The following is a 26,324-nucleotide window of genomic DNA, read 5'->3' as shown; positions in this document are numbered from 1 at the left end:
AAATTTCGTAAAATCCGTTCTTAGCTGACCTCTACTCGGCGAAAGGAATATCCCTACCAAATTTCAAGTCTCTAGGCCTTATGGTTCCAGAGATATCGTGATGAGTCAGTATATATATATATATATATATATATATATATATATATATATATAACTTAACCGTCGGTTGTCAGGGAATTGTGATTTTCGGTCACTAGATTGCATTTCATTTCAACTAGTGACCTGGAGTTAAAACATTAACTAGAATCACAAGACTTTATATGCTGCTTATTTATTCAAATTCTTTTTAAGGTAATAGACATAATATACTCATGTCGTTCGAGTATTAGGACTGTATGGTCGCGTTTTAACTTATGGTAGTTTTACGTCGCCCCCAGACGGAAAAAATTCGATTATGGTAGTCTTCCAGTATGGCAGTCTTCCGTCGCCCCATCTCCCCCGTCAAAACAGGATGAAAAGTACCATATTTTTATTTTTAGAGATCGCGGCTATAAGTATACAGTGCTGATTCCTATAACCCATTTTTGGAAACATTTGTTTCTATTAGTGCGCGATCTGTTTAGTTGATTTATGACTGGAACTACAGAAAGTAACCGTCAGAAGCGCTATCTGTAGCCTTTTAAGTTAACCTAAGATACAGCTAGGAGGTTAACAGTGCTACCTAGCGATGTATTCTATACACTACTTCGAGAGCAAAGCAGCTGTACTCATTCCATGGAGTGTATAAGGAAATGTGGTAGAATTCCGCCTCGTCCTTTGAACTTATGGCAGATTTCCGTTATGGTACTTTTCCGCCTTTTTCGAAGAGGCCAGGCGGAATACTGTCATTATGGTTTATTTCCGATATGGCAGTCTTCCGCGCCCCCGGGTAAGCTAGGTGAGCGAGGTGAGCGGGGTGAGCGCAGGGAGCGGGGTGAGAGGGGTGAGAGGGGTGAGAGGGGTGAGAGGGGTGAGCGTGGTGAGAGAGGAGAGGGGAGCGGGGTGAGAGGGGTGAGCATGGTGAGAGAGGTGAGCGGGGTGAGGGGTGAGCGGGGTGAAGGGTGAGCGGGGTGAGCGGGATGAGAGGGGTGAGCATGATGAGAGGGGTGAGCATGATGAGAGGGGTGAGCATGATGAGAGGGGTGAGAGGGGAGAGTGGTGAGCGTGGTGAGAGAGGAGAGGGGAGCGGGGTGAGAGGGGTGAGCATGGTGAGAGAGGTGAGCGGGGTGAGGGGTGAGCGGGGTGAAGGGTGAGCGGGGTGAGCGGGATGAGAGGGGTGAGCATGATGAGAGGGGTGAGCATGATGAGAGGGGTGAGAGGGGAGAGTGGTGAGCGTGGTGAAAGAGGAGAGGGGAGCGGGGTGATAGGGGTGAGAGGGGAGAGGGGAGAGTGGAGAGGGGTGAGAGGGGTGAGCGGGGAGAGCATGATGAGCATGGTGAGAGGGGCGAGCCTACCTGCAGCCGCCCCACTTCCAGCCCTCGGCGGTGGTGCGGCCGTGCCGTGACGAGTCGCAGCTGCACTCGGTGAGGTTGCCCGAGCTGCAGGCCTGCGTGACAGCGTGCGCCACGCCCGCGCTCGTCACCGCGTACACGAAGGCCGTCTCGCGGCTGCCTGCAACACCCGCCCGTCATGTCACCCGACTGCGCTGCTGGCGTCACAGTCAGGTCAACTTACATTTCTGTAAGTGTTCTGTTTGGTTACAAATGTCACCAAATACTTCCACACAAAATCTATTTGCGTGACATTTTACCCCTATCGGTAGACACTTAAAAAAATTGATATGAAAAATAGTAAAGTTTCAGTAATTTACCTTAAATAAAATACAGTAATGGCTTCACCCACCATGTAGAATTTTTTTTGTTGGTGATTTATGAATTTTTTAATAATTAGATCTAAGCATCAAATTTGTGTGTGTTACTCAGCTATGGAAAACTATATTAACTTCGATTGAGTGACAACGACGCAATTAGTAATGCAAAAACTTAAGTTATTTATTTTTGCCAGTATTTGTTTCAGAAAAGCTGATAACTTGAAGCACAAATCGGGTGACATAATCAGCAACAAAAATTTTAATGCAATACTTGTATGGATCTACATCAGTAAATAATGACATGGGAATGCAGTAGCCTAACATGTCGGATGGAGCCGAGCCTTGACGTATCGTCGACAGCGGGACACCAGAGGCGGTGACATACAATGTCACAGACCAGAGATGGCGGGCAAGGAATCCGCCATGCCCTCGCAAGGATTCACCCGGAGTGAATCACGGTGTTCGGGTCTGTAGTCAATGCTCTGCAATGCGAGCCAAGCGACTTGCCTCTGCGCCAACTGGCTTCACGTGAGGGGCGATGAGGTGATGATGGAGCATTAACGCCATGGATTGGCGAAGAAAACGAGAGTAGCCCGAAAAACACACCGGCTTATGGCAACATCCGCCCCGTTTCCCACTTGAGGAAAACTGGGGGTTCTACCTTGTGAGATGCAGGTGTTCTGATCAATTATTTTTGTATTCGCCATTGTTGGTAATCATTATCGCCAATTTAACAGTTTCATTGTATTTGACATGATTGTGACCAGATATAGACATTGCGAATTGACACCCATGCCTAACCTGGGACTCGAACCCAGAACCACTCGCACTGAAAGCCTCCAACTGCGCTACGGAGGTCGGCACCAAGGCCTAGCGTCCCATTGTACTAGACTCCCAGATGCCTGACTTACTTCGAACAAAACTGTAAATAACATACTGACTATAAATGAGACGAAAATTGTCGCTTCCTGGATGTCCTGCGGAATTGCTGAGGCAGTGAGAAGGAGGATGTCTTGAGGTATTGCTGAGGCAGTGAGAAGATGTATAGCGGGATTGCTGAGGTAGTGAGAAGGAGGATGTCTTGAGGGATTGCTGAGGCAGTGAGAAGGAGGATGTCTTGAGGGATTGCTGAGGCAGTGAGAAGGAGGATGTCTTGAGGGATTGCTGAGGCAGTGAGAAGATGTATAGCGGGATTGCTGAGGTAGTGAGAAGGAGGATGTCTTGAGGGATTGCTGAGGCAGTGAGAAGGAGGATGTCTTGAGGGATTGCTGAGGCAGCGAGAAGGAGGATGTCTTGAGGGATTGCTGAGGCAGTGAGAAGATGTCTAGCGGGATTGCTGAGGTAGTGAGAAGGATGGAAGTGTTGGCTGCTGTGAATGAGGTTGTGTACTTTTGGTCGGGAATAAATGGTGCCGGGAGCCATTTGACGTTGATGGGTTGTGACCGTACTTGAACTCTAGATAGAGCAGGGAACTCTTTAACGGTTGTGACGTGGTCAAATGGTGTGAGGACATAGAAGGGTCGGAATTTCGTCAAAAACTCCTCCAACGGACTGCCTTCGGGGACGCATTGCTATAATACCAACACACTTCTAATTCACAAGTTTTTTATTTCATGACGGTAGGGGAGGGTGTTGTACCTTGGACCATTTATAATAAAAATCGGAATTCTCGAGTTGTAAATACGACCTTTGCTGTTTTCTTGGACGCAATTAACTCTTCAATGTGTTTTCGTTGTATCTGCATCGGTATAAACCCACCATCTATGCACAAAATATTTCCTGGAACAAAACAATAATATGTTGCATAGTGGACCATGGTACACGATGCTCATGTACCTTGGGACAACCATCCTGTACCTTGGGCCACATTAATAAAGTAATAAATAGCCGAGCCTATATACCTAATGTAATATATTAGAACTATAATAATTATAGTTAATTATTAATAATCATTATTTCATATACTGTAGCAAAAAACAATACAAAACACAAATAAAACATTTTACAAATATAGTGTTCCTTAAAAGTAAAACAAAATGCATTCAAAACAAAGTATTGCTTTCACCGTTAGAAGTAATGTAAATAATGTCACAAAATATACAAAGAAAAATTCGGACAAGTATCCTTTAGGTTACCTTAAATAATTGTAAAAAAATGGCTTTAAAATTTTGTTTGAAAAGCTCTTATTTATATGACTAGGTCCTACTGTTTATTAAACAATGATAGACCTACAAAAAATAATATACAAATAGGTCATTAGGTTTTAACATGAAACACAATAATCACAACCTATATTTTCCAGTCGTTGCCTTCTACCCCAGCGCACAAGAAAGGAGTCCAGTGACGACATTTAATTCATTTGCACCACTTTTCGCCACTACGGTCAGCCTTCTAAAGACATTCTTCGTCAACACTGTTCACAGTTGCTTTATCGGTAGATTGGCCTACGTAAAGCAAAGTGTCTTCATCTCCACTTTCAGATGACAATGGATCCAGTAGTTTCAGCTTCTTCGCCATGTTTGCAGGTATCGATATCTTCTCAGAATGTTCGCTTTTAATGGCTGGCTTTAATTTAAGCACATCGCTTGAATCCTAGGCAATTTTAAAAGAACTTCTGTGTTTTTTCCTTTGCTGTTTACCTTTATGTTGCTTTATAGCTTATTTTTCTGGAGTGTCCGTAGCTATCATCGTCTTTCTAGATCTTCTTCCTCTGTTTGATATTTTCCTTGGTGCAGCCTTCGGATATGGCTGGATGTCTTCAGGGGTGACCAATTTTCTTTTCATCTCTTTTCGTGTCAGGTGTAACACAGTGAACAGCATTATTATGAGAGTCACATGATCTGCTGGGTGTTGGTTCATTGAAAGCTGTAGAGGTTGATGCTTTACGCCCCCTTGATTCCGTAATTTGGTCCTCTGATGCAGTCGTAAGCTTTTCTGATGACGGGTTTTCTATGGCCCGATCAGTATCGTATGCACTCAAAAAGTCGTAATCGGAGAAGATTCTTGAGTTTAATGGAAATATTCCTCATTTTATAAACCCAGACAAAATGTTATTTGGTGTAAATGCTATTGGCTAAGCCATCCCCAAGGCATCTGCTACTATAAAAATTTCAAATGTTTTCCCTTGTTGTTATACATCCATTCACTGACAGCCTGATTGTTATAGGTCTTCAGTGGGCCAAATACAGATAGGCCTATGTCCAATGGCTGGAGCTTATGAAATGTGTGTGGGGGAAATGTTACCATTGTTGGGATGCTACAACCCCACAAACGAGCATTTATTCGCCATTAATGGTAATCTCTTGTACCATGGACCACTGGTCCAAGGTACAAGATGCATTTGTGGCCCAAGGTACATGATGATGTATTTTTTAACACGAATGGCTACTGTCAGTCTAAAACCGGACAGAAAGATAAATGCTTAACATTTTTCACTCGCCAAATAACGAGCTATCCAGTAGTGGTACACAACACAATGTTTATACATGTAGTTTCAATAAAAAACACATTCAACGGGAAACGAAAAAATTTACTTCACACAGCTTAAAAAAACATTTTACTGCAGTACGCGCAATTCTTGTGCTAGAGCATTTCTACTCAACCTGGCGGGTGAAATCGTCACTAAGAACGACAAACTTCATCCAGACATCGCTAGGTCACAGGACAAGCACAATAATCAAACTGGCCCAAGGTACACCATGGTCAAGGTACAACACTCTCCCCTACATACCAAACCCAGCAAGTAGTCACTTTGGTACAAGGAAAACACTCGCAAGCTACTTTACAAGTTAAGTGACTGTAAAACACTGCTTGTAATTGTTGCAGAGTGTACTCTGTAACGAGTCTGTTTGTAATCCCTTGATTGTGCACCGCCGCGGTGTGTGTGCCGGAGCGAAGGCAGCTTCGAGATTTGGCGCAGCCGTTTCGTCCGCCACGGAAACGAAAGATAAGCCACGTGGAAGCTTCGAAGCTGGTGTGTTGAAGAGTGGTCAAGATTCTTCTGAGTGAACATGTTCGTTGAGCAAGAAAGGTACAAACACCCCGCCAGCGAAGTCATCGATGAGAGACCCCCCAAAGACAGTCAGCCGAGCAACACCTCTCTGCCGTTGTCGCAAAAGTGTAACCCCGGAGAGAGGGCTCGATGGTGACGCCACCGTAACGAAGATTGCAACGTTTGGAATTAGGGTACTCAAATATAATACGGCGGTAGGGTTCAAGGTCATCCAAGATGCCAACCGGAGTCAAGGTTATCCAAGATGCCAACCCGAGTCAAGGTTATCCAAGATGCCAACCCGAGTCAAGGTTATCCAAGATGGAAACTGGGGTCAAAGTTATCTAAGATGCCAATCCGAGTCAAGGTTATCCAAGATGGCAGCTGGGGTCAAGGTTATCCAAGATGCCAACCCAAGTCAAGGTCATCCAAGATGCCAACCCGAGTCAAGGTTGTCCAATATGGTAGCTGGGGTCAAGGTGAAGTTCAAGGTTATCCAAAATTCCCACCGTGATGTCAGAAGCCAAGACAACGGACTCCAATCCACAATTGACACCCCGACTCCAACCGCCAGACATACTATTGACACGAATAGACCTAAATATTTACTATATTAAAATCCCGTCACGTCAGTCATATGTTTTCTCGAGCGTAAATCCAGTCCCCGCTGCCGCGCTGCTGTGGGTACAGAGTTCGAGGGGAAGCCCCTGCCAAGTTGGTTTGTTTGGGATCCGCCACGCAGCGTTCGCGCGCACGATTGGACGTAATCGGGCAAATCGCAGCGCCTGGGGCCTGCTCACCTCGCATCGAGGGTGGAGATAGCAGCCCCGCGCCTGGTTCGCCTGCCCGAGTGTGGAGCCATCGTCACACGCCTGGTCCTGCAGCCGCTACACGTAAACATCTCAACATGCACTGGAAAAAAAGGGGGTTTGTCTGTAAATTCGGCTTACGGTTGATAATTTTACGTGATAACGTTATAAGAAAACATTGATGAAAATTTGCATACTTTTTAATTTTCAAATATTTTTTACAGTTTTTGCTAATTTAATTTAAATAAGTTTGTTTAAACATAATCACGAACAATTAGTTAAAAAAAGCTCGCCTTAACCTGTTTGATATTGTAGAAGATTTTCTCGCACGGTGGTTGGCCGGTTCTTGCACGCTCGGCTCAGGCGGAACGTGACAATGAGTCATGCTTTTTCGTGCGTGCAGCCGGCGTTCATCGATTTATAAGACGTTATCACGTCAAAACAATATTTTTTCCCGGAAGATGGAGGGTTAGCTTAATTTTGCCTGTCGTCATCCATGGCGTGATTGGTTAAAGCAACAATTCAGTGTGAGTGGCTGTATCCTGGATAGCGCATTGATTTGTGTTTTTTTCCCCTTCGTAAGATTGTTTTAAGATGATTTTGTAAGCACACACCCGATTATCCAATGGGCATAAAAGGTGACGTTAGTAAGACTCATAAAATAAATAAAAAATAATGTATCGTGAGATAAAAATAACAAAAAAAAATTGTGCATTTTACTGTGTAAACTGTCACTATTTTCCTGACAATATTAAATTTAGTTCACTAATGACTTACTCTTAACGCCGAAGTAAAATACGAATCACCCAATCTATATGACGTGCGAAACCAATAAATTATTGCATTTCTGTGTTATATTTGTGAAAATATATAAGTTATTTTCGACTTATTACGACGGGGAAATCTTCCTACGCCTGCATTTGTGCGAAGTTTGGCAATGCCGCCGGGGTCTGTCTGTTTGTTTGCACGGTGACGCTATGTCGTGCTGCTTTCCTGCAGCACTCATTCAACTGTACGGAAAATCTTCTTTCGACGTGAAAACCTATTTCATTTAGGTACGAATACTTGGTGTCATTGCGAAATGGTTACGAGCGACACGGGAACTGTTGAGTTGGAAACGACCGTTACCCGAAGACAACGGCACGGGGGTCAGCGGGGAAGGCAGCGAATGACGGAGGAAGGTTCCAAGCCAAGAGCGAATCAGCCGAAACTCTTCCCACCAGCCGCATTTGACGGGAGAGGGGCGCGTTTAGTCGGGTAACAGAACGAGTCATTGGCATTACACGTCGAGCGGCCTTAGATAGAAGTGTAATTGTTCAGTGCGTGGTTTGGGGCAAATATACCACGTTTGTATAGAATACAGTAACTGCAGACATTTTATGGGTACTTATATCTACTTACTATGAAATTTTTAACAACTACATAACAGCAAAAAAAAAAAAAAAACTTTGCAGTGCACGGAAAGGAAGTGGAAATAGAACGAGCGAAACGCAGGACAAAATAAAACGGAAGAAGGTAATTATTGTTCGTTCTGGGACAGTGGCTGGTGGCGGGGGATCCGGGGATCCGCGGCGGCCATCTTGGAATACGTCACTTCCGGCGGCTATCTTGGATTACGTCACTTCCGGCGGCCATATTGGATTACGTCACCTCCGGCGGCCATCTTGGATTCCGCCATTTTGTTTTCTAGAAAATTCTGCCATTTTGTTTTCTAGAACATTTCATCGAATTATGACATCTCATCCACCATCTTGAAAATCCTCAAATATCAACTTAGATCATCGGGAAAAAAATTAAATATTATAAATAAATTTTAATTAAAAAACTTGATAACTTCGTCATCGAGATCCTCACTCCTGTGCGTTGCACTTTTCGTTACACTGCCATCATCATCGAGCCCCCCACTCCTACCCATTCATTATAGTCTGCTGGAAGAAGCCATCTTGTTAAGTGGATGGCCGCCGGAAGTGACGTATTCAAAGATGGCCGCCGCGGATCCCCAGATCCCCCGCCACCAGCCACTGTCCCAGAACGAACTATAATTATCTACTAACGTAAATACTGTGAATCGTTGGCGCTACTGACTGAAAGAGAAATCTGAGCGCAAAAATGCTGTGCGGGAAGCGAGTATGCCACAGTCGTCGATCAGCAGCACGGAGATTCCGGCGGTACCCGGCGGTTTGTAGAAATAAGGTGATGTAGTTTCGGGAACTGAGTGATATATGATTCCATTGTTGTGTACCTAAAATAATGTGAAACTATTTCTGAAGCAAATAGGTTGCGGACGGTGCAGAGAACTCGTTCCCTTGAGCGGGCTCCACGTGGCGGCGTGCGGCTCAGGTTGAACCCCGCCATGCTGCAGGGATAGGCGGGTCGCGGTAGGGACCCACCTGTGTCTGACTTGCTGGCATCTAGTAAGGCAGTATTTGTACAGAGGGCAACACAACGGGGTTTCAGCTTATTGCTGTGCACCGTGCCAAGGGCCATATTCACAAGAAAAGGGTGTTTTTTTAAAGTAAGTATTATTTTAATAACTTGTGTAAATCAGTATTGTTAAACAGTTTAATACCATTAGATAATTTAATAGGTGTATGTGTATCTAAATTTCTTGTAGAAATTGCTTCTTAAACCTAATACAGTATTTAAAAAAAAACTATTTAATGGCTTTTGACACCTAGTTAGCTAATTTTATAAAAATGAAAAAGAATGTTTTAAAATTTTTTTCTCTGGACTGCTATTTGTTCATGTAACTTTTTTCAAGTTACAATTTTTAAAGCAAATTACCGTATTCTTGCAAGAATTTTATCCACCTCCATTATTAAGAAATTGTGAGAAACAACAGAAAATAATGACATTGCGTGTACTGTTGTAATGATTTTCTAAAATTTTAAATTTTGTTTTTTTCAACAATTAATTACTACAGTAAAAAAGAGTAATTTGTTTCTTAGTAAAACAGTTATTGGAAATTTTAAAAGTTATTAAACTAATTAAGTAATTTTTACCTGATGTTGATAATCTAAATTTATCATCTTAAATTCGCTGATAGTCTTAAACTTTTGGTAGGACCTGTATACTGTTATTCGGTTAGTAACTAACATTTGTTAGATATATTTAAAACATTTCAGAGATAGTATCTCGTACTATCTCTTAGATGTACATTGTATAATCTCATAACCGAAGTTTTCCTTTCAGAATACCGTTAAAAAAAATTTTAGGTGTGTATCTTGGTAAACTGCTATTTATAATTTTTTTATTTTTATTTATCGTAACATCATATTTATGAGTGGCAGACGCGCGTTTAAAGTTCCAAAGCTTGAAACTAACATCGCGAATTTCGTAAGATTGTATTATTTCTGCAGTTTTTCTGATTTTCGTGAAGCACAAAAAGGGAGTTCGTGCAAACGCGTCATCAGTTGGGTCCGCGGAAGCCGGCAAGCTTCGCCTCGGCTACGTCGCAATATCTCTCTCCCCCCCCCCCCCCCCCCCCCCCTCGTGTAGTCACGGCCTGCCGTCACGTCCTTGCGAGGGGTGTGAGGGGTGGGAGGGGTGGGGGGTTGTGAGGGGGGGCTCTGGCAGGGGTGGGGGGAGCAATAGGCTGGATCGCACAGCTGCCAAGTTCTCGAGCCCGCTCTCAGGGAAAGAAAGGCGCATAAGGAAATATTGACCAGGCGCCAGGCCTTGTGAATGTGTTTCGAACAGCAAAAAATACGCGCGTGTGTGTGTGTGTGTATGTATGTATGTGTGTATATATAAATATACATACACACATAAATTGTTGTCTAGAAATGTTCGTACGCAATTTTTTTTTTTTTTAATGCAACGAAAAATTTAAAATCAAGGTATTGTAAGGGAAATTAATTTTTCACTATTCAAAGTAGGCGCACAGCATGAATCGTGCGTGTTGTATTAAATAAGAGACTGCGCTTGTTTTCCCGCATCGCACGTACGTACGGGATGTCAGCAATGTCTTCGTGGTCGGTGCAGTTGCAGATGCCGAACGACGCAGAGAATACAATCAGATCCAGTGTGCATTATTGTGCCGTTACGCGCGCGTGGGTTCGCATCGTCAGCTGCGGACACCGGTCAGTCGCAGCTGTTCAGTCATCCAGCAGTTTCCATTGTCGGTGGAAGCGATGACTCGCAGCGCGCGAGGCACTGGAGGGAGAGGAGGTTATGTGCTAAGTTCGAGGGCGATAGAGAGTAGTGTAATCATCTCGGCACTGAGAGATGGTTGTAAAGAGGCGCGTTTAAGACACACTTAAAAAGTACTTTGGTAGAGATTAACGTGAAGAGCGGGTTGCATCCGAAAACATGCAGTAGTACATAAATGGCGGTACTACGTCATGATTAGAAGTGTAGATGGAGATTGCCTACAGCCATCTTGGATTGTAACGTCAGAGCGGCAATATTGTATGATCTTGATATTGACCTTTAAACTTGTCATTGACCTTGACATTATACCTTGCCCTTAGACCTGTACCTTTGACACCTGCCGCCATTTAGTTTTCCGCCATTTTGTTCTGCCGCTATCCTGGATTCCACCATTTTAAATTATGACGACAACGTTTCACTTTACGTCACGTCCGCCATAATGATAATCCGTAACTATACCTGATAAAATAATTTTTTGGACATTTATAAAAAATTATAAAATTTTAATTTAAAATGCATTGCACCATTTTTAAGTTATGATGTCATGGCCACCATCTTGAAAATACGCAATTGTCATCCAAAAATTGGGAAAAATTAAAAATTCATAAACAATTTATATAATAAATTTTTAACACAACATTCCATTACACAAATTTGAAATTATGATGTAATGTCACCACATTGAATATTTGTAATTTTTAAGCTTGGTTCGAACCCGGTTAGTGCAAACATGGTGATGTGGTTCATTCTCCACAGAGGCTACCCGGACACTGAACCCCCACCACTAATATCAAGGCTGATATTAAAACAGCCAGTGTGACATCATGGCAGCCATTTTGTATCGGTCATCTTGTATTCGTCTGCTAGAGAGTGCTGTCACCATACTGATTTAATTTTTACCCACAAGAGTGCAGTAGTTATTATTAACGTATCATCCATCACAATCTTGTTTGTCGTCTAGGTCACCATTTTGAAAATCTGTAATTATTTAGCTAGAAAATCGGAAAAAAATTCTAAAAATCCTCAGAAAATTCGCTTATTAAAATAATTACTGATTAGATCGATCTGTCCTTTTTTCGACCCTTGACTGATGTAAAAAAAAAGTTAATTTCAGGTTTTAAAAATGTACTAAACAAAATATCATGAATAAATCCTAAAAACTGGTTAAATTCCTCATCCACCAGATGTAAGTAAGCTACTGGTGCTAGTTTAGCCACCATCATGGAAATTCGCAATTATTTACCCAAGAATTCGGGAATAATTCCAAAAATCATCAAAAATTTGTTTATTGAAAAATTAATTGATTCCTTTGATTTCAGTCATTGCTTCGATCCTTGACTGATGCAAAAAAGTTAATTTCAGGTAAAAATATATTAAATAAAATATGACCAAACAATCCTAAAAACTGGTTAAATTCCTCATCCACCAGCCATCAGTAAGCTACCAGTGTTATCTTGGCTGCCATTTTCGAAATTCGTAATTATTAACATAGAGAGTCAAGAAAATATTCCAAAAATCATCAACAAAATCTTTTGTTAAAATAATGATTGATTCGATCTGTATCCATTCTTTTTCGATCCTTACTCGATAAAAAAAGATAATTTATTTGAAATTACTCAAAAAAGTGACATATTCGAGAAATAAAACAACAAAATAACCAATAAAATTTTATTACATAATATCTACCAGTACAAACAAGGAAATTATTAGCGTTTCTCGATTTCTAAAAGCTTATTAGAAGGCGAAGCAAGTCCTTTGCATGCCTTGACACGTGCTTTCAGAACATCTCCACATTCAAGTCGATTAACCAGCCAAATCCAGTTGGTAGCCAATATGTCTTTTCAGTGGCCAGGCACGTGATTGGCGGGCAGATGCATTCAGTTTGTGGCCGAAATGTCCAGTTATCATCAAGGCATGACCAGTCAGCGACCAAACACTACCAGTTGTTGGCTAGACACGTACGGTTGGTAATTACGTACTCCCAGTCTGTATTCGGGCTATCTCAAGCTCGAGTTAATTTTGTGTTCGAGAATTTTCCCTTTAAAAATAACTTTAAAATTTTACTTTAAGTATTTATTTCCCTTTAAAATGCACAACATCTTTGAAAATATATTTTTATTCCTACATTTTATCAGATAGATTTAAATATTTCTCAATCTTTTAAATTGTATTTGCGTATTATTGCAATAGTAAGATGAGAAAGTTTCATAGATCCTTATATGCGTGTCGGTGTGTTACGCTAATGATTCCACTTCCCCCGCTGCTGGACGTGGAGCCGGCGAACAGACCACATGTAGCGCGCGGTTGTTCTCGAGTCCGAGTCAACAGGTGAGAGGTGACATTCTGCGAAGCATTAGTCAAGTTCTGTGCAATATCTAGCTCGCATGTTGGAATCCTGGTTGTTACGCTTCGTTGAATTTACAAGTCGTTCCACATTGTAAATTAAGAAATGAGTCTTCGTGCGAACTGACCTCAGTAATATAAAAAAAAGATAGTTTCAGTATTATCTAAACATGTTGATTAATTTTTTTCATTAAAATTGCTACAGTTTATTTTTATATCAATTTTTCATTATAAAAAATTGGTTGTCTGTAAAGTCGGTTTACGGACAATAGTCTAACGTGACAACGTCATAACAAAACATTGATGAAATTATTGCATACTTTTATGAATAAAATCGAATCATTTTTATTGAATTATCACTATTTTGTATGGATACAAAGAAGGAGTGAAATGAAATCTACAATTTAATTGATAAATTTACTTTTATTTGCACTCATTAATTCAAAGATGTTTATTACTTTAACGAAGAGATTATTTTAACTATAACTTTTATAAATGTTTGCTATTTAGCTTCTTCCAATCTGTGTTATTCTGTTAAGGATAGGACGATGATAGGAAAAGTAGGAAACGAATGGGAGTGTTTCAAGTTTAATATGCCTCGAAAAAGTCAAATCGATGGTTGTTCCAATCGAGTGGAAGAGAGATAGATGCGGCGCAAGCGTACAATGAGCGTAACGGGACACATTGTAACGGGACTTTTTTTCGTGCGTGCAGCCGGCGTTCATAGATTTATTAGACGTTGTCACGTCAATAAACAGGGTCTGTTTGTGCCTGATGACGGGAATAGATGCCAGTTCCCGAAACGTAGCAATTTTTTTTGTCATAGAAGCCTTACTGTGTTAGTCACTGCTGTCGTCGTTGTGTTGTACATATTACCTGTTTATTTTTATCGTTGGGTTTTCGGATGTTGGGGTGTTCTCCAGATTTGTTGTCTGCTTTTACTGTGTTAGCCCACTGTGTTCATCTGTGCTGTTATTTTATCATGACTAAATTCATTCCACGGAATTATTGCGCTGTGTGATAATTAAAGTTTGACTGTGTTTTGCTGTGCTGTCGTCGTTGTGTTGTACATAGTGCTTGTTCAGATTCAGCGCTGTGTCCATCTGTTCGCTGTGTTCTTATTTTTGCAATCTCGAATTTTTTCCATGACAAAAAAGATCAAAACTTCAATGGCGTATGTCTAAAACAAAATCCCCATCGCATGAATAACTTTAAAAATGTATTTAACTTTTATTCGTTTTTAAAGTTTTCGTTTAATTTTCACTAATGATTTTATTTAACTAAATGTCTTTCGAAACGAGAATATTATTATAACTACAGTTTCATATAAAAATTAAAAAAACTTGCTACTTACTACACACAAAACTTTACATGCCATTGAAGGTCATATTTAAATTTTTTTTCTAAGAAACATTAGTAACTAGCCTACATAAAATTAAACAAAAAATGACCAAATAGATATTTTCTTTTTCAAAAATGCCGTAAACTTATTCGATGGCACATACATGTCAATGTTGCAGGGAACCATTTGAACACTTTCTTTAAAAGTACGTGCAGTGACTAGTTATTTTGTAGACCGTCAAGCCTGTTTGACTCCCAAAGCTACTCCTTCGTTGTGGGCCGCCAGGTCGTGTAGCACCGCCATGCGGGCTGCGTACCCACCAGGCATTACCACGAGAAACTTAAATATTAAAGTTTTGATTTCGCGGACTTAGCTAGGTACTTAGGAAGTTACGAAAAGGAAAAAAAAATTGTTAATCTTAACGTGCTTATTGTAACAACTGAAATATAAAACGGTAGAACTTTATTGCTGACACCTCTATGCGATGACGATCTAGATGGCCTTATTTTAGCACTTACTTAAAAAAAACCTACTCAATTGGAATTTTCTGTTTAATCGTGTTAATTATTCTGATACCTTTTCCACAAAAAAATACAAATTATTAAATTTGATAATTAAGGACGCAAAGCTTTCTTAATGCATAGTCAGTGTAGGCCTTTGGTAAATTAATGATTTACCCAAACAACCTTGTATCCAACAAACATTAAATTTTACAAGAGAACAGAAAATCTGTTTAATGCTTAGTTAACTACTATTATTTTTGAACATAAATTGGGTATATAAAGTAACACCATTATTTAAATATGATATGTAAGTGTTTAAAATGCTATGGTTGATTTGGCTGAATTATTTAATTAATGTATTTTTCATAAAATAAAATCTGTATTTACAGTATGTGCTCCAAAATAAGACTCTCTGTAAAATTAGAAGCGGAACAAAATATTTAACTATTCAATTCCGGCATGTAATTAATTCCACCTTAGTTAAATACATAAAATATCGTTAGTACATTATTCTGCTGTTTTTACAACTAATCTTCTTTATGGCTGGCTCGAATATACTTCGCAGTCCTCTGAGAAGCATTCAAGGGTGCCTTAGGTTCTCCACTCTATTTTTACATCACCGCACCGAGACTCAATATTGCTTTTCGCCCCTCGCTATGGGGCCGCAGACCACCCATCACTCGCTCTCTCTCACACACACACAATATGTTACACACGATCTATAACACATAATCTGAGTAACAGGCGATTTGCCTAAAGGCAATTTGCCTAACGGCGTTTTCCCTAACAGAGTTCTGCCTGATAGCGATTTGCCTAACGGCGTTTTGCCTAAAATGTTACTATGATGACAAAACCTCGATTTGCCTAACGGCGTTTTGCCTAACGGCGAATTGCCTAACGGCGTTTTGCCTAACCGCGTTTTTTCTAATGGCGAATTGCCTAACGGCGTTATTCCCAACTACGATTTGGCCAACGGCGTTTTGCCTAATGGCGATTTGCCTGACGGCGTTTGGCCTAACCTAACCTAACCGCGATATGCCCTAACGGCGTTTTGCCAAACGCCGAATTTCCTAATGGTGTTTTGCCTAAAAGAGGAAACAGCGTTTTGCCTAACGGTGAATTGTCTAATGGCGATTAGCCTAACGGCGTTTTGCCTAACGGCGATTTTCCTAACGGCGTTTTGCCTAACGGCGTTTTGCCTGAACGGCGTTTTGCCTAAAATTAGGCAAAACGCCTTTAGGCAAAACGACACGTGCCCCATAATCTATAACGCACAATATATTCAACACGATCTAAAACACACATTACTGTATATCACACACAATCTCTCACACAATCTTTCACACAATCTCTCACACAATCTTTCACACAATCTCTCACACAATCACACACACAAACACACGCACACTTACCTACTCTTTCACCATTACCTACGTATACAGGCCTGCTCTATCCACAGTGACAACTGTCGCTTTCTGCGCACTACCTCACGGCGGCAGATAACTTCAGCGCGAATGAAGCACGAGTTTAAATGTAAATTTGGTAATATGAAATAAAAATTAACATTTCCATGGCATTTTCCGCGTGTTCATTAATCCTTGGAGAATAAGGATAACCGAACTATGTTTCTAGCCTGGGCTCTACTTCAGTCTTAAGGCCCAAGATTACCAAAGAAATAGGTTCCTGTGAAGATGCAAGAAAAAGTGGCAAGAAGTGAGAGCGTGTTTCAATCCACTCAAGCTTATTTATTCATTTCTAAAATCAAACTGCAAATGATTCAAGAATAGCACACTAAAGTTTTCACCCTATCATGTTAGTAGCAAATTGAGAAATGTCTCCACGAATTAATGTCTTATTGATAGAGACCGGAAAAATTCGCGGAATCATTTCGTGATAGTCTAGAATCCAAAAACGTTTGCCTTTTTACTGCATCAGTGATTGGGCCACAGTTTATCTGAATGATACTCAGCCAATGAAAAACATTTAGCAAAATAAGTATCTAAACACTAGCGTCCCAGTTAACAGGTGTCACGATTCAGTAGCCAATGAGCAGATGTAATTTTCCCGCGTGTATAGAGGATCATGGAGTATATCCTACAGGCCATTGAAATCGCGAATTTTTCCTCTCTACTTATTGAACATTCTACGTTTCAATATGGCTGGCCCATACAAACATGTTGTATTTATACATTTTAATTGGGCTCTTTGATGTTATGCTGATCAGGGCGCAGCTTACAAACTAAACTTAATCTTATCTTATAATTACAAGCGCTATACATTATACAAATACATGCCTTTTCCGGTAATCAAACCCAGAATCCCTCTCACAGACGCTGGCGCTTGAACAACTGTGAAATGGTGTTCGGCAATTCAAAATTGAGAAAATTAGACCGTTTAACGTGATTGAAGCACACAAACCAGTCACTTGTCCTGGACAATGCTAAGTTTTTTTAACTAGCGAAGTAATACTAAAGAAAGAATTTTAAAAAAAATTCAATTGTGTGAGATAATACTGTTACGATTTTATGAAGTGCGGAGAACTGGGTTCGTAAAGGATAGGCCAATTAAGTTTTGTTACAGTTTCATAGATTACTAATATTTAGATCAATAATAAATCTTACTTAAAATGCATAATAATCAATTACTCGCACTTAAAAAATGTTTATTCGCAAGTCACTCAATGTCTGTCCAGTCCACAGTTCGCACTCCTCACAGGAGCTAGGCTCAACTGTGGTTAGCCCCTTACCTCGCGCCTGTCCACACACACAGTCTCGCGCCACTCAGTCGCGCACTCTCTCGATCCCGTCGCTCCGCGTCGCGCCACTCTCGATGTCACACTTCGGATGTCACACTTTCCCTCGCTCGCGGAACTCTCGGAACTGTCGCGAAACTCGCTCGGTATCCGCTCGGAACTGTCGCCGAACTCGTCAAGGAACTCACGCGACACATGTCGCGGAACTCTTGCCGCACTCCTCGCCGAACTCTGTCGCCAAAACTCCGTCACCGAACTCTGTCACCAAAACTCCGTCACCGAACTCTGTCGCCAAAACTCCGTTACCGAACTCTGTCGCCAAAACTCCGTCACCGAACTCTGTCGCCAAAACTCCGTTACCGAACTCTGTCGCCAAAACTCCGTCACCGAACTCTGTCGCCAAAACTCCGTCACCGAACTCTCTCGCCAAAACTCCGTCACCGAACTCTGTCGTCAAAACTCCATCAACAAACTCTGTCGCCAAAACTCCGTCACCGAACTCTGTCGCCAAAACTCCGTCACCGAACTCTGTCGCCAAAACTCCGTCACCGAACTCTCTCGCCAAAACTCCGTCACCGAACTCTGTCGTCAAAACTCCATCAACAAACTCTGTCGCCAAAACTCCGTCACCGAACTCTGTCGCCAAAACTCCGTCACCGAACTCTGTCGCCAAAACTCCGTCACCGAACTCTGTCGCCAAAACTCCGTCACCGAACTCTGTCATCAAAACTCCGTCACCGAACTCTGTCACCAAAACTCCGTCACCGAACTCTGTCGCCAAAACTCCGTCACCGAACTCTGTCGCCAAAACTCCGTCACCGAACTCTCTCGCCAAAACTCCGTCACCGAACTCTGTCGCCAAAACTCCGTCACCGAACTCTGTCGCCAAAACTCCGTCACCGAACTCTGTCGCCAAAACTCCGTCACCGAACTCTCTCGCCAAAACTCCGTCAACGAACTCTGTCGCAAAAACTCCATCAACGAACTCTGTCGCCAAAACTCCGTCACCGAACTCTGTCGCTAAAACTCCGTCACCGAACTCGTCGCGGCATACGACGCGGAACCCTCACCGCACTCCTCACGGAACTCTGTCGCCAAAACTCTCGCCACACCCGTGGCACTCACGACCCTCACCGTCGCGAGACTCTGTCACCAAACTGTCGCGGAAGCCGACGTCGCTGCATCAGTAGTCTGTTGGACCCTCCCCGAACCGACAAGAGCAGCTGCGACGAGTCACGTCATCCCGGATCGACCCGACGTCCGAAGCATCGAGAATAGCGTCGGTCGCTCACGCCACTTCACGCGGTGGCCCGCAGATCTTCCCAGACCGCTCAGCTACAGATAACGGCGGCGTGGCAGGACGACGCGAGGGGAGCGGAGGGGGCATGCCTTACGACAATGGACAGCGCGTGACGTCAGTGGCCGTGCGGGACCGCCAGCCAGCTCCGAACCTGGCGCACGTTGCGGTCCTGTCTGCCTTCCTAACGATACTTTACTGTATTTCATTCATAGAATATATTTTTTCTCTAATTTAAAAAAAAAATGTACTCGTGTAGTTGGCGAGACAAAAGTTCATTAAGGTAAAATATTATAAAACTTATTTATAACGATACAGTTTGGTGTTAACCAGCAGCTTGTAACCACTGGGATCAGACCTCTAATTATAATTTTACATGTGTTGCCTGGATATGACATAATAGTTACAGCAGACCACGAATGTTTACTACAGCCAATGCTTAAAGATAATTTTAAGTAGTTTGAAAAATACAACAAAAAAATTGGTTGTCTGTAAAGTCGGTTTACGAACGATAGTTTAACGTGACTACGTCATAACAAAACATTGATGAAATGATTGCATACTTTTATGAATAAAATTGAATCTTTTTTATTGAATTGTCACTATTTTGTTTGGATACAATGGAGTGAAATGAAATCTACAATTCAACTGATAAATTTACTTTTATTTGCACTCATTAATTCAAAGATGTTTATTAATTTAACGAAGAGATTATTTTAACTATAACTTTTATACATGTTTGCTATTTAACTTCTTCCAATCTGTATTATTCTGTTAAGGATAGGACGACGATAGGAAAAGTAGGAAACGAATGGGAGTGTTTCAAGTTTAAAGTGCCTCGGAAAAGTCAAATCGATGGTTGTTCCAATCGAGTAGAAGAGAGATAGATGCGGCGCAAGCGTACAATGATCATAACGGGAAACAGCGTAACGGGACACTTTTTTGTGCGTGCAGCCGGCATTCATCTATTTATTAGACATTGTCACGTCAAAAAAGAATTGATGATTCCATGCTGCGATGTGGGGGTAGTAATTCAAATATCCAACACATGGGAACATGTTGAGCTGGCGTACCTCTCTGCAGCACGTATCCGAACACGCTCTGGTCGTCGGCGTGCGCGGTGCAGTTCCAGCGCTCGTGCATGAACTGGTACTGGCACTCCTCGATGCCGCGGCGCGCGCCTTCCGCCACGGAGCGCAGCGAGTCCGGACTGCGCATGCACGTGTTCACCTGCTGAGGCACCAGCCCGGGCAGCGAGCCGCACACCGCACGAGCCTCAGCCACGCCGGGGTCCTCGCTGCCGGCGCCCTTCTCCGAGTCCTGCGGCAGCGGCGGCGGCACTCCCGTCAGGCCCAGGTACCTGCGCCACAGACCACACGCTCACGGACACTGTCCAGTTGCCGAGGCCGCTGCTCTTGAAGTGGTGATGTAACTCCCTTCAGGCCCAGGTACCTGTGCCACAGACCACAGACTAATGGACACTGTCCAGTTGCCGAGGCCGCTGCTCTTGAAGTGGTGATGAAACTTCCGTCAGGCCCAGGTACCTGCGCCACAGACCATGCGCTCATGGACACTGTCCAGTTGCCGAGGCCGCTGCACTTGAAGTGGTGATGTAACTCCCTTCAGGCCCAGGTACCTGCACCACAGACCAGGCACTCATGGACACAGTCCAGTTGCCCAGGCCGGTGCTCTTGAAGTGGTGATGTAACTCCCTTCAGGCCCAGGTACCTGCGCCACAGACCACGCACTCACGGACACTGTCCAGTTGCCGAGCCTGCTGCTGCTCTTGAAGTGGTGGTGTAACTCCCTTCAGGCCCAGGTACCTGCACCACAGACCACACACTCACGGACACTGTCCAGTTGCCGAGGCTGCTGCTCTTGAAGTAGTGGTGTAACTCCCTTCAGGCCCAGGTACCTGTGCCACAGACCACACACTCACAGACACTGTCCAGTTGCCGAGGCCGCTGCTCTTGAAGTGGTGATGTAACTCCCTTCAGGCCCAGGTACCTGTGCCACAGACCACACACTCGTGGACCTAGTCCAGTTGCCGAGGCCGGTGCTCTTGAAGTGGTGGCGGCACTCCCGTCAGGCGCAGGTCATACATTAATACACTACTTACACTAACTCTAGTAAGAATGTTTTCTCCTAAATTTGTCTAAGATTACCCAATATTTTACCTTGCAATATCGATGATGATTGATTCATGGGGCGTGTTGACGTCTCTAATGACGTAAAGATATGCTCAAATAAACACACATTCTTCACCATCTTAGAGTCTCGCGCTAACAGGCCACTGAACATCTGACGCGCCCGCCTTAAACGCATCTGATGTAGCACGCTTTCTCTTGCATCTAGCGCGAAGCACGCCTTTATACGACAGCTTCTTATTTGAACCCTTCTTAAATTACGTCATCTGGAGTACAGACAACTGAGTTTATTGGCAGGGTTTTATTTTACCGCGAAAATATCTTAACTTTCATTGTAATTCAATAAGATATGCACGTCACAGAGGTTTTTTCCTTGTGATTGGCGGCCGTCTGCAAGAGAAGTCGTCGCCCCATTTCTCCAGGCCATTTGGGACACGTTTAATTCCTCACTTGTGGAGCTGTGATTCATTTGTTGCAGTGAAACACAACCAATCACGAAACACGGGAAATGCAACAATGTTTTACCACATTGGTCGTCTCGAATTCTTTTCGCGAAAAATGCATGCTGCTACCTGATAACTTTTCAAACAATTCTCATTTTCTTTCATGTTGGAATAATACTATTTAATACCTAACCATACAGACTGAATAAACTGAATAATTTTGGCAAGTATATTTCTACTTTTAAATTTTGTTCCGTCTCTCTCTTTTGTAACTTAAAAAAAAAAATCTGAAACACACAACACAAAAAGGTGGAAGAATTTTGGGGATGATACCTTTAAATATGTATAGTAAACTTGTAATAATTTTTGAGGTTTCTTTCGTGTAGGTTTTACCTTGTTCCTTGTGTCAGTATCAACTTCCTTAGCCTTATTGATTTATATAATCCAAAATGAAATAGTAATTTGCATATCTGAATGCATTTATTTTTACGATTTCATGTATTAGGCATTATGAACTATCCAAAAAAATTTTTAAATATTGTTACGAACGTGAGCAAGGCCGGGACACGTGCAGGTGCAGAGCTGGCTGGCGACTGCCGCAACATGAGATGCACCGCGCGCGCCTGGAAGATAACAAGGATTGTCGCTTTCCCTCCTCCTTCCCAACAATCCCCGCGCGGCGCCATGCCTTTGACACGTAACTGAAACCTGCCAGCTGTGGAGTTACACGAGCCGCCGACACGTGTTTCGAGAGATTTCTGCCGTCGGGTCGGCGCGGAATGACGCGACTGGCCTCGGCCGCGCTCGCGAGTTCTGGAAATTGCGGCTGATAGATAAAACGAGGACGGCGGCCTCGAGAGAGTGAGTGGAGTTCAGAGAGAGAGTTCAGGCGGGAGCCTTCCCACGACGGAGCTTCCGGGCGATAGTGCCGCGGGTGCGGCAGAGTGGCGAAGTCCTTGGACGAAGGTTCCAGGGCAGGGAGTGAGTGAGTGGAGTCGGGAGTTTTCCCGCGGCGAAGTTTCTGGGCGATAGTGCCGCGGGTGCGGCGGAGTCCCGAGCGAAGTTCCGAGCGAGGCGTCGAGTGGGATCTCGGCGAAGGGGAAGTGCGACGGCGGCGGCGGAGTGCGGCGACGGAGGTCCACGAGGGGTGCTGCGGCGATAGTTGCGCCAGAGGTGCGGCCCAGCGAGGTGTGCGGTGTGTAATAACGAGTGACTGGGGAAGCAACATTTTTTTTTAGTACAATTGATTAATTTGCATTTTTAGATTATTAGCTAGTAGTGTAAATAGTGGCAATCAATAAAACTGTGTGTGATAAAAATCTTTAATTGGGCTATCCTTTACGAACCCGCAGTAAATCGTAACAATATATTTGTATCATATTTTTTTTATTTAAGGAAGCCATACAAACTTAAAGTAAATATTTCTGAACCTGGTTAAATTTTTTAATGTATGTAGTCTTAAAAATTAAATTGTTTGAAATGTTTATCTCAGTATTTAATGCGTAATTGTCATTTTCATAAATATATTGCTATGTATGTTTTAAATTATTCCGTGAAAAACTGACTTGTTCCATAGCCTTATGGTTTGTACCATAATTCAAAGATTTTCTGAACGTTCGCGGCGGACGCAGGGGAAGGGGGTTTAGGGGGGCGGGGGTGTATTGCCCCTCAGAAAAGTATCAGTGAAGAAAGTATGTTGCTGTGTGTAGGCCTGTATGTTAGTTATTAGTGTCAATAGTAGTATAATTTTTATCAAATACACATGTACAAATTTTTTTATAATTTTTTTTAATCCAACCTCCGAAATAAATCTCCTGTGTCCGCCACTGCCGAATGTATCGAATAAATTAAATTAAATTTAAAACATATGTCGCTCTCTTCCGTGGGCAGGAGTTGCCGATACACAGGCCGCATTGGAGTCTAGCATACATGCTGTCGTCTCGTGACGGTGTTGTAAGTGCAAGCATTGTAGCTGCTAGTAGGCGAATATCGACAGAAACTGGCACAGTACAATAACAGTTGATTGCTGTTGCCACAAAAAAATATATATATTTTTTCCATAATAACTTAGCTGCGTTTCTTAGGTTTTTTTTTTTTTGTAAACAGGACGCACGCAGTTGTGTTTTGTTCGCGGCCAACCAGACGCGAGCCCGACGCAACAGGGGAAGCCTTCTGTTCACAGACGAGAGAGCCAAACGCCCGATCATGCATTTTCGGGTTTTTTGTTCATTGTAACTCATGATAACTAATGGTCAATTAGGTTAGGTTAGCTACATTATAAATACTTTAAAACATTGTGGACGGTTGATTTGGTTAGGATAGCTACATTAAAGATACTGTGAAATCATGTAAACGGTTTCCTAGCCCTGGTTAGCTACACATTAAGAAGTTATTTGCTAAGCAACCATAAAATGATTTTACAGTATTTTTAATGTAGCTATACTTACCTAATATAACCAACCTTCCACAATGTTTTAAAGTATTTATAATGTAGCTAACCTATCCTAATCGACCGCAAAATTTAACGCCACGCCGGTTTATACAATGAGATAGAACGGGGAAAAAAAGCGGGCATGAACTTGGGGGAACTTCGGGTGCGGCTCTCTCGTCTGTGAAATGAAGGCTTCCCACGCAACAGCGCCTGTGATTGGGCAGCGAGCGCCCTCCTCGCGGCGTCGCGACGCCCTGGCGTCCACGTGGCGGCCACGGGACGCCTCGCAGCACTGATTCATCGGCTAGTCTGCCGGCAGGCATTCAGTCGTGTCACGTAACATGATTGTATAAACACAGTTTTGTTTTTTTGACGTGACAACGCCTAATAAATCGATCAACGCAGGCTTCACGCACGAAAAAGTGTCCCGTTACGCACATTGTTCCGTTACGTTGTGTCCCGTTACGCTCATTGTTCCGTTACGCTGTGTTCCGTTACGCTGTCGGCGAGTACAGTAATAATAGGTTATGTTACAATTGACTAAAAAATTATGGTGATTCATATAATTGATGATAGATATTTGATTACAGTTTATTTATATGAAAACTTGTTCATAATTATATTTAAACTTTATAGCTAAATGCCAGTTTTTAAAATTAATTACAAGTCATCTACACGTGAACTGTTTCGTCGACTGTTTATAAAGTGAAGTGAAAAGTTAATGTGGTTTTCATTGCTTATTACAACAACAATTTCGGCAATAAAGGTTAATAATTCTTGGATTTTAAAAATCGGATTACTAGTATAATTTCAAGTATTTATTCTTTTATTATTAAAATAAAAATGATTCAAATTTTATTCATAAAGTATGCAATCATTTCATCAATGTTTTGTTATGACGTTGTCACGTCAAACTATCGTCCGTAAACCGACTTTACAGACAACCAATTTTTTTTTTTTTTACAAGCGGCAACCCTAAGTTTGACTCGCTTATGAAGATCAGACGAGTCCACCACGTATATGTCCACAGTGGCAAGCGACACGGCCGAGTTACCCCGAGGCAGTAGCAGACACGCGACTACGGAGCAGTGTGCCAACGTGTCCGCAGAGCTAGGTCAGTGTGCCATCGTCTATCGGCCGCAGGATTATATCAGAAACGTCGTGCCACTGGAGATTCAAAGTTGTGTTTATTTTTTTTTATCGCAGCAAACAGCACCTTGCATTAATTTTCCTCTACTTTTATCATTACTGCTAAGTACCACTGTTAGATCTGAATCACAGTTAAAATACAAAACTTACACGCTTTGGAACAGTGATTTCCAAATTAGCTTCCGAAACGTCCCTAAGAACGCAAGTAGCAGTGACCAGGTTGAATTAAAAACAACAACAACAACAACAACGCGGGCGGGCAAGCAGTGGCCCGCGCGTCGCTCGGGGACTCTGGAGAAGAGCGGAATCAATGTCAGGGGGTGAATGAGGCCGCGAAGTTCGGCCGGACGGGCGAGCGAGAGGGTGGGAGAGGGTGAGAGAGGGTGAGAGAGAGAGAGAGAGAGAGAGAGACTCACATCCAGCTGGGGGCGGCCAGGCGCGCCCTCGCCGCCAGAAGCAGAACTCGCAACGCTAGCGCCAGCATCCCGCGCGCCGCGACGACTGCAGGCTTCGCCCCGCGTCGCCCCCTTTTAACCCCTCCGCTCCCTCCCCCTGCCCGCACCCCTCCCCCCACCACCGGGGTCGTGACGTGGCGCCCGCGCCGTTCCGCGCGCCCATTGGCGTCGCCATGGCAACCGCGGCCCGACTCAGTCGCACTAGATATTCATGTATTCCGGCCGGATTACCGCGTGGCGGACGCCTGAACGAAAACATCCCTCACATCAAAAATGCGCGCATCGCGAAATAAAAAAAATATATATATCTCTGTCAGTCCTTTTTCGCACGCTGAGCACACGATTCTCGTCGAACTACGAGCTATTTATATGCATGTTTTTTTTTTTCTGGACCAGCGACTGCACTTATAAATAATAAGTGTTATGTTTTCAGTTAGAAAAAAAAATCAAGCCAGCTATAAATGAATTGTGTTTAGTTGCACACTTTCAGGATTCACTCGGCATTGAATTCGCTCTCGTAACACTGTAAATATTTTGAACTAAAAACTAGTTTCCGTTCAACTGTCCATGGCGGTAAGAAACCAGGAACTTATTTTCTTGAAGTTTTTTTTATGACGGAATTCTGCCAACTGTAATCTGTTTCTGGTATTTTATAAACATTGCTGTTGTAAATGGCGCAATAGCAATTGATTTGTTTCTCATTATTTCAGTTTCGTGTGTT

The 26,324-nt window shown here is 42.8% G+C and overlaps 1 protein-coding gene across 1 annotated transcript in view; it reads right to left on the bottom strand.

Moving 5' to 3' along the window:
• Positions 1 to 25,632, bottom strand: part of LOC134528991 (protein Wnt-16-like) — a 79,109-nt gene extending 53,477 nt beyond the window's left edge. The window contains exons 1-3 of the mRNA XM_063362659.1: positions 25,565 to 25,632; positions 20,052 to 20,338; positions 1,434 to 1,590 (exon numbers count right to left, since the gene is read on the bottom strand). Of these exons, the coding sequence (XP_063218729.1) occupies positions 1,434 to 1,590; positions 20,052 to 20,338; positions 25,565 to 25,632 (512 nt within the window). The remainder of the gene's footprint in view (positions 1 to 1,433; positions 1,591 to 20,051; positions 20,339 to 25,564) is intronic.
• Positions 25,633 to 26,324: the final 692 nt, after the last annotated feature.

This window comes from Bacillus rossius, chromosome 2 (assembly GCF_032445375.1).
Source record: "Bacillus rossius redtenbacheri isolate Brsri chromosome 2, Brsri_v3, whole genome shotgun sequence".
NCBI lineage: Eukaryota > Metazoa > Arthropoda > Insecta > Phasmatodea > Bacillidae > Bacillus > Bacillus rossius.
This window is presented reverse-complemented; position numbering and strand designations above follow the sequence as displayed.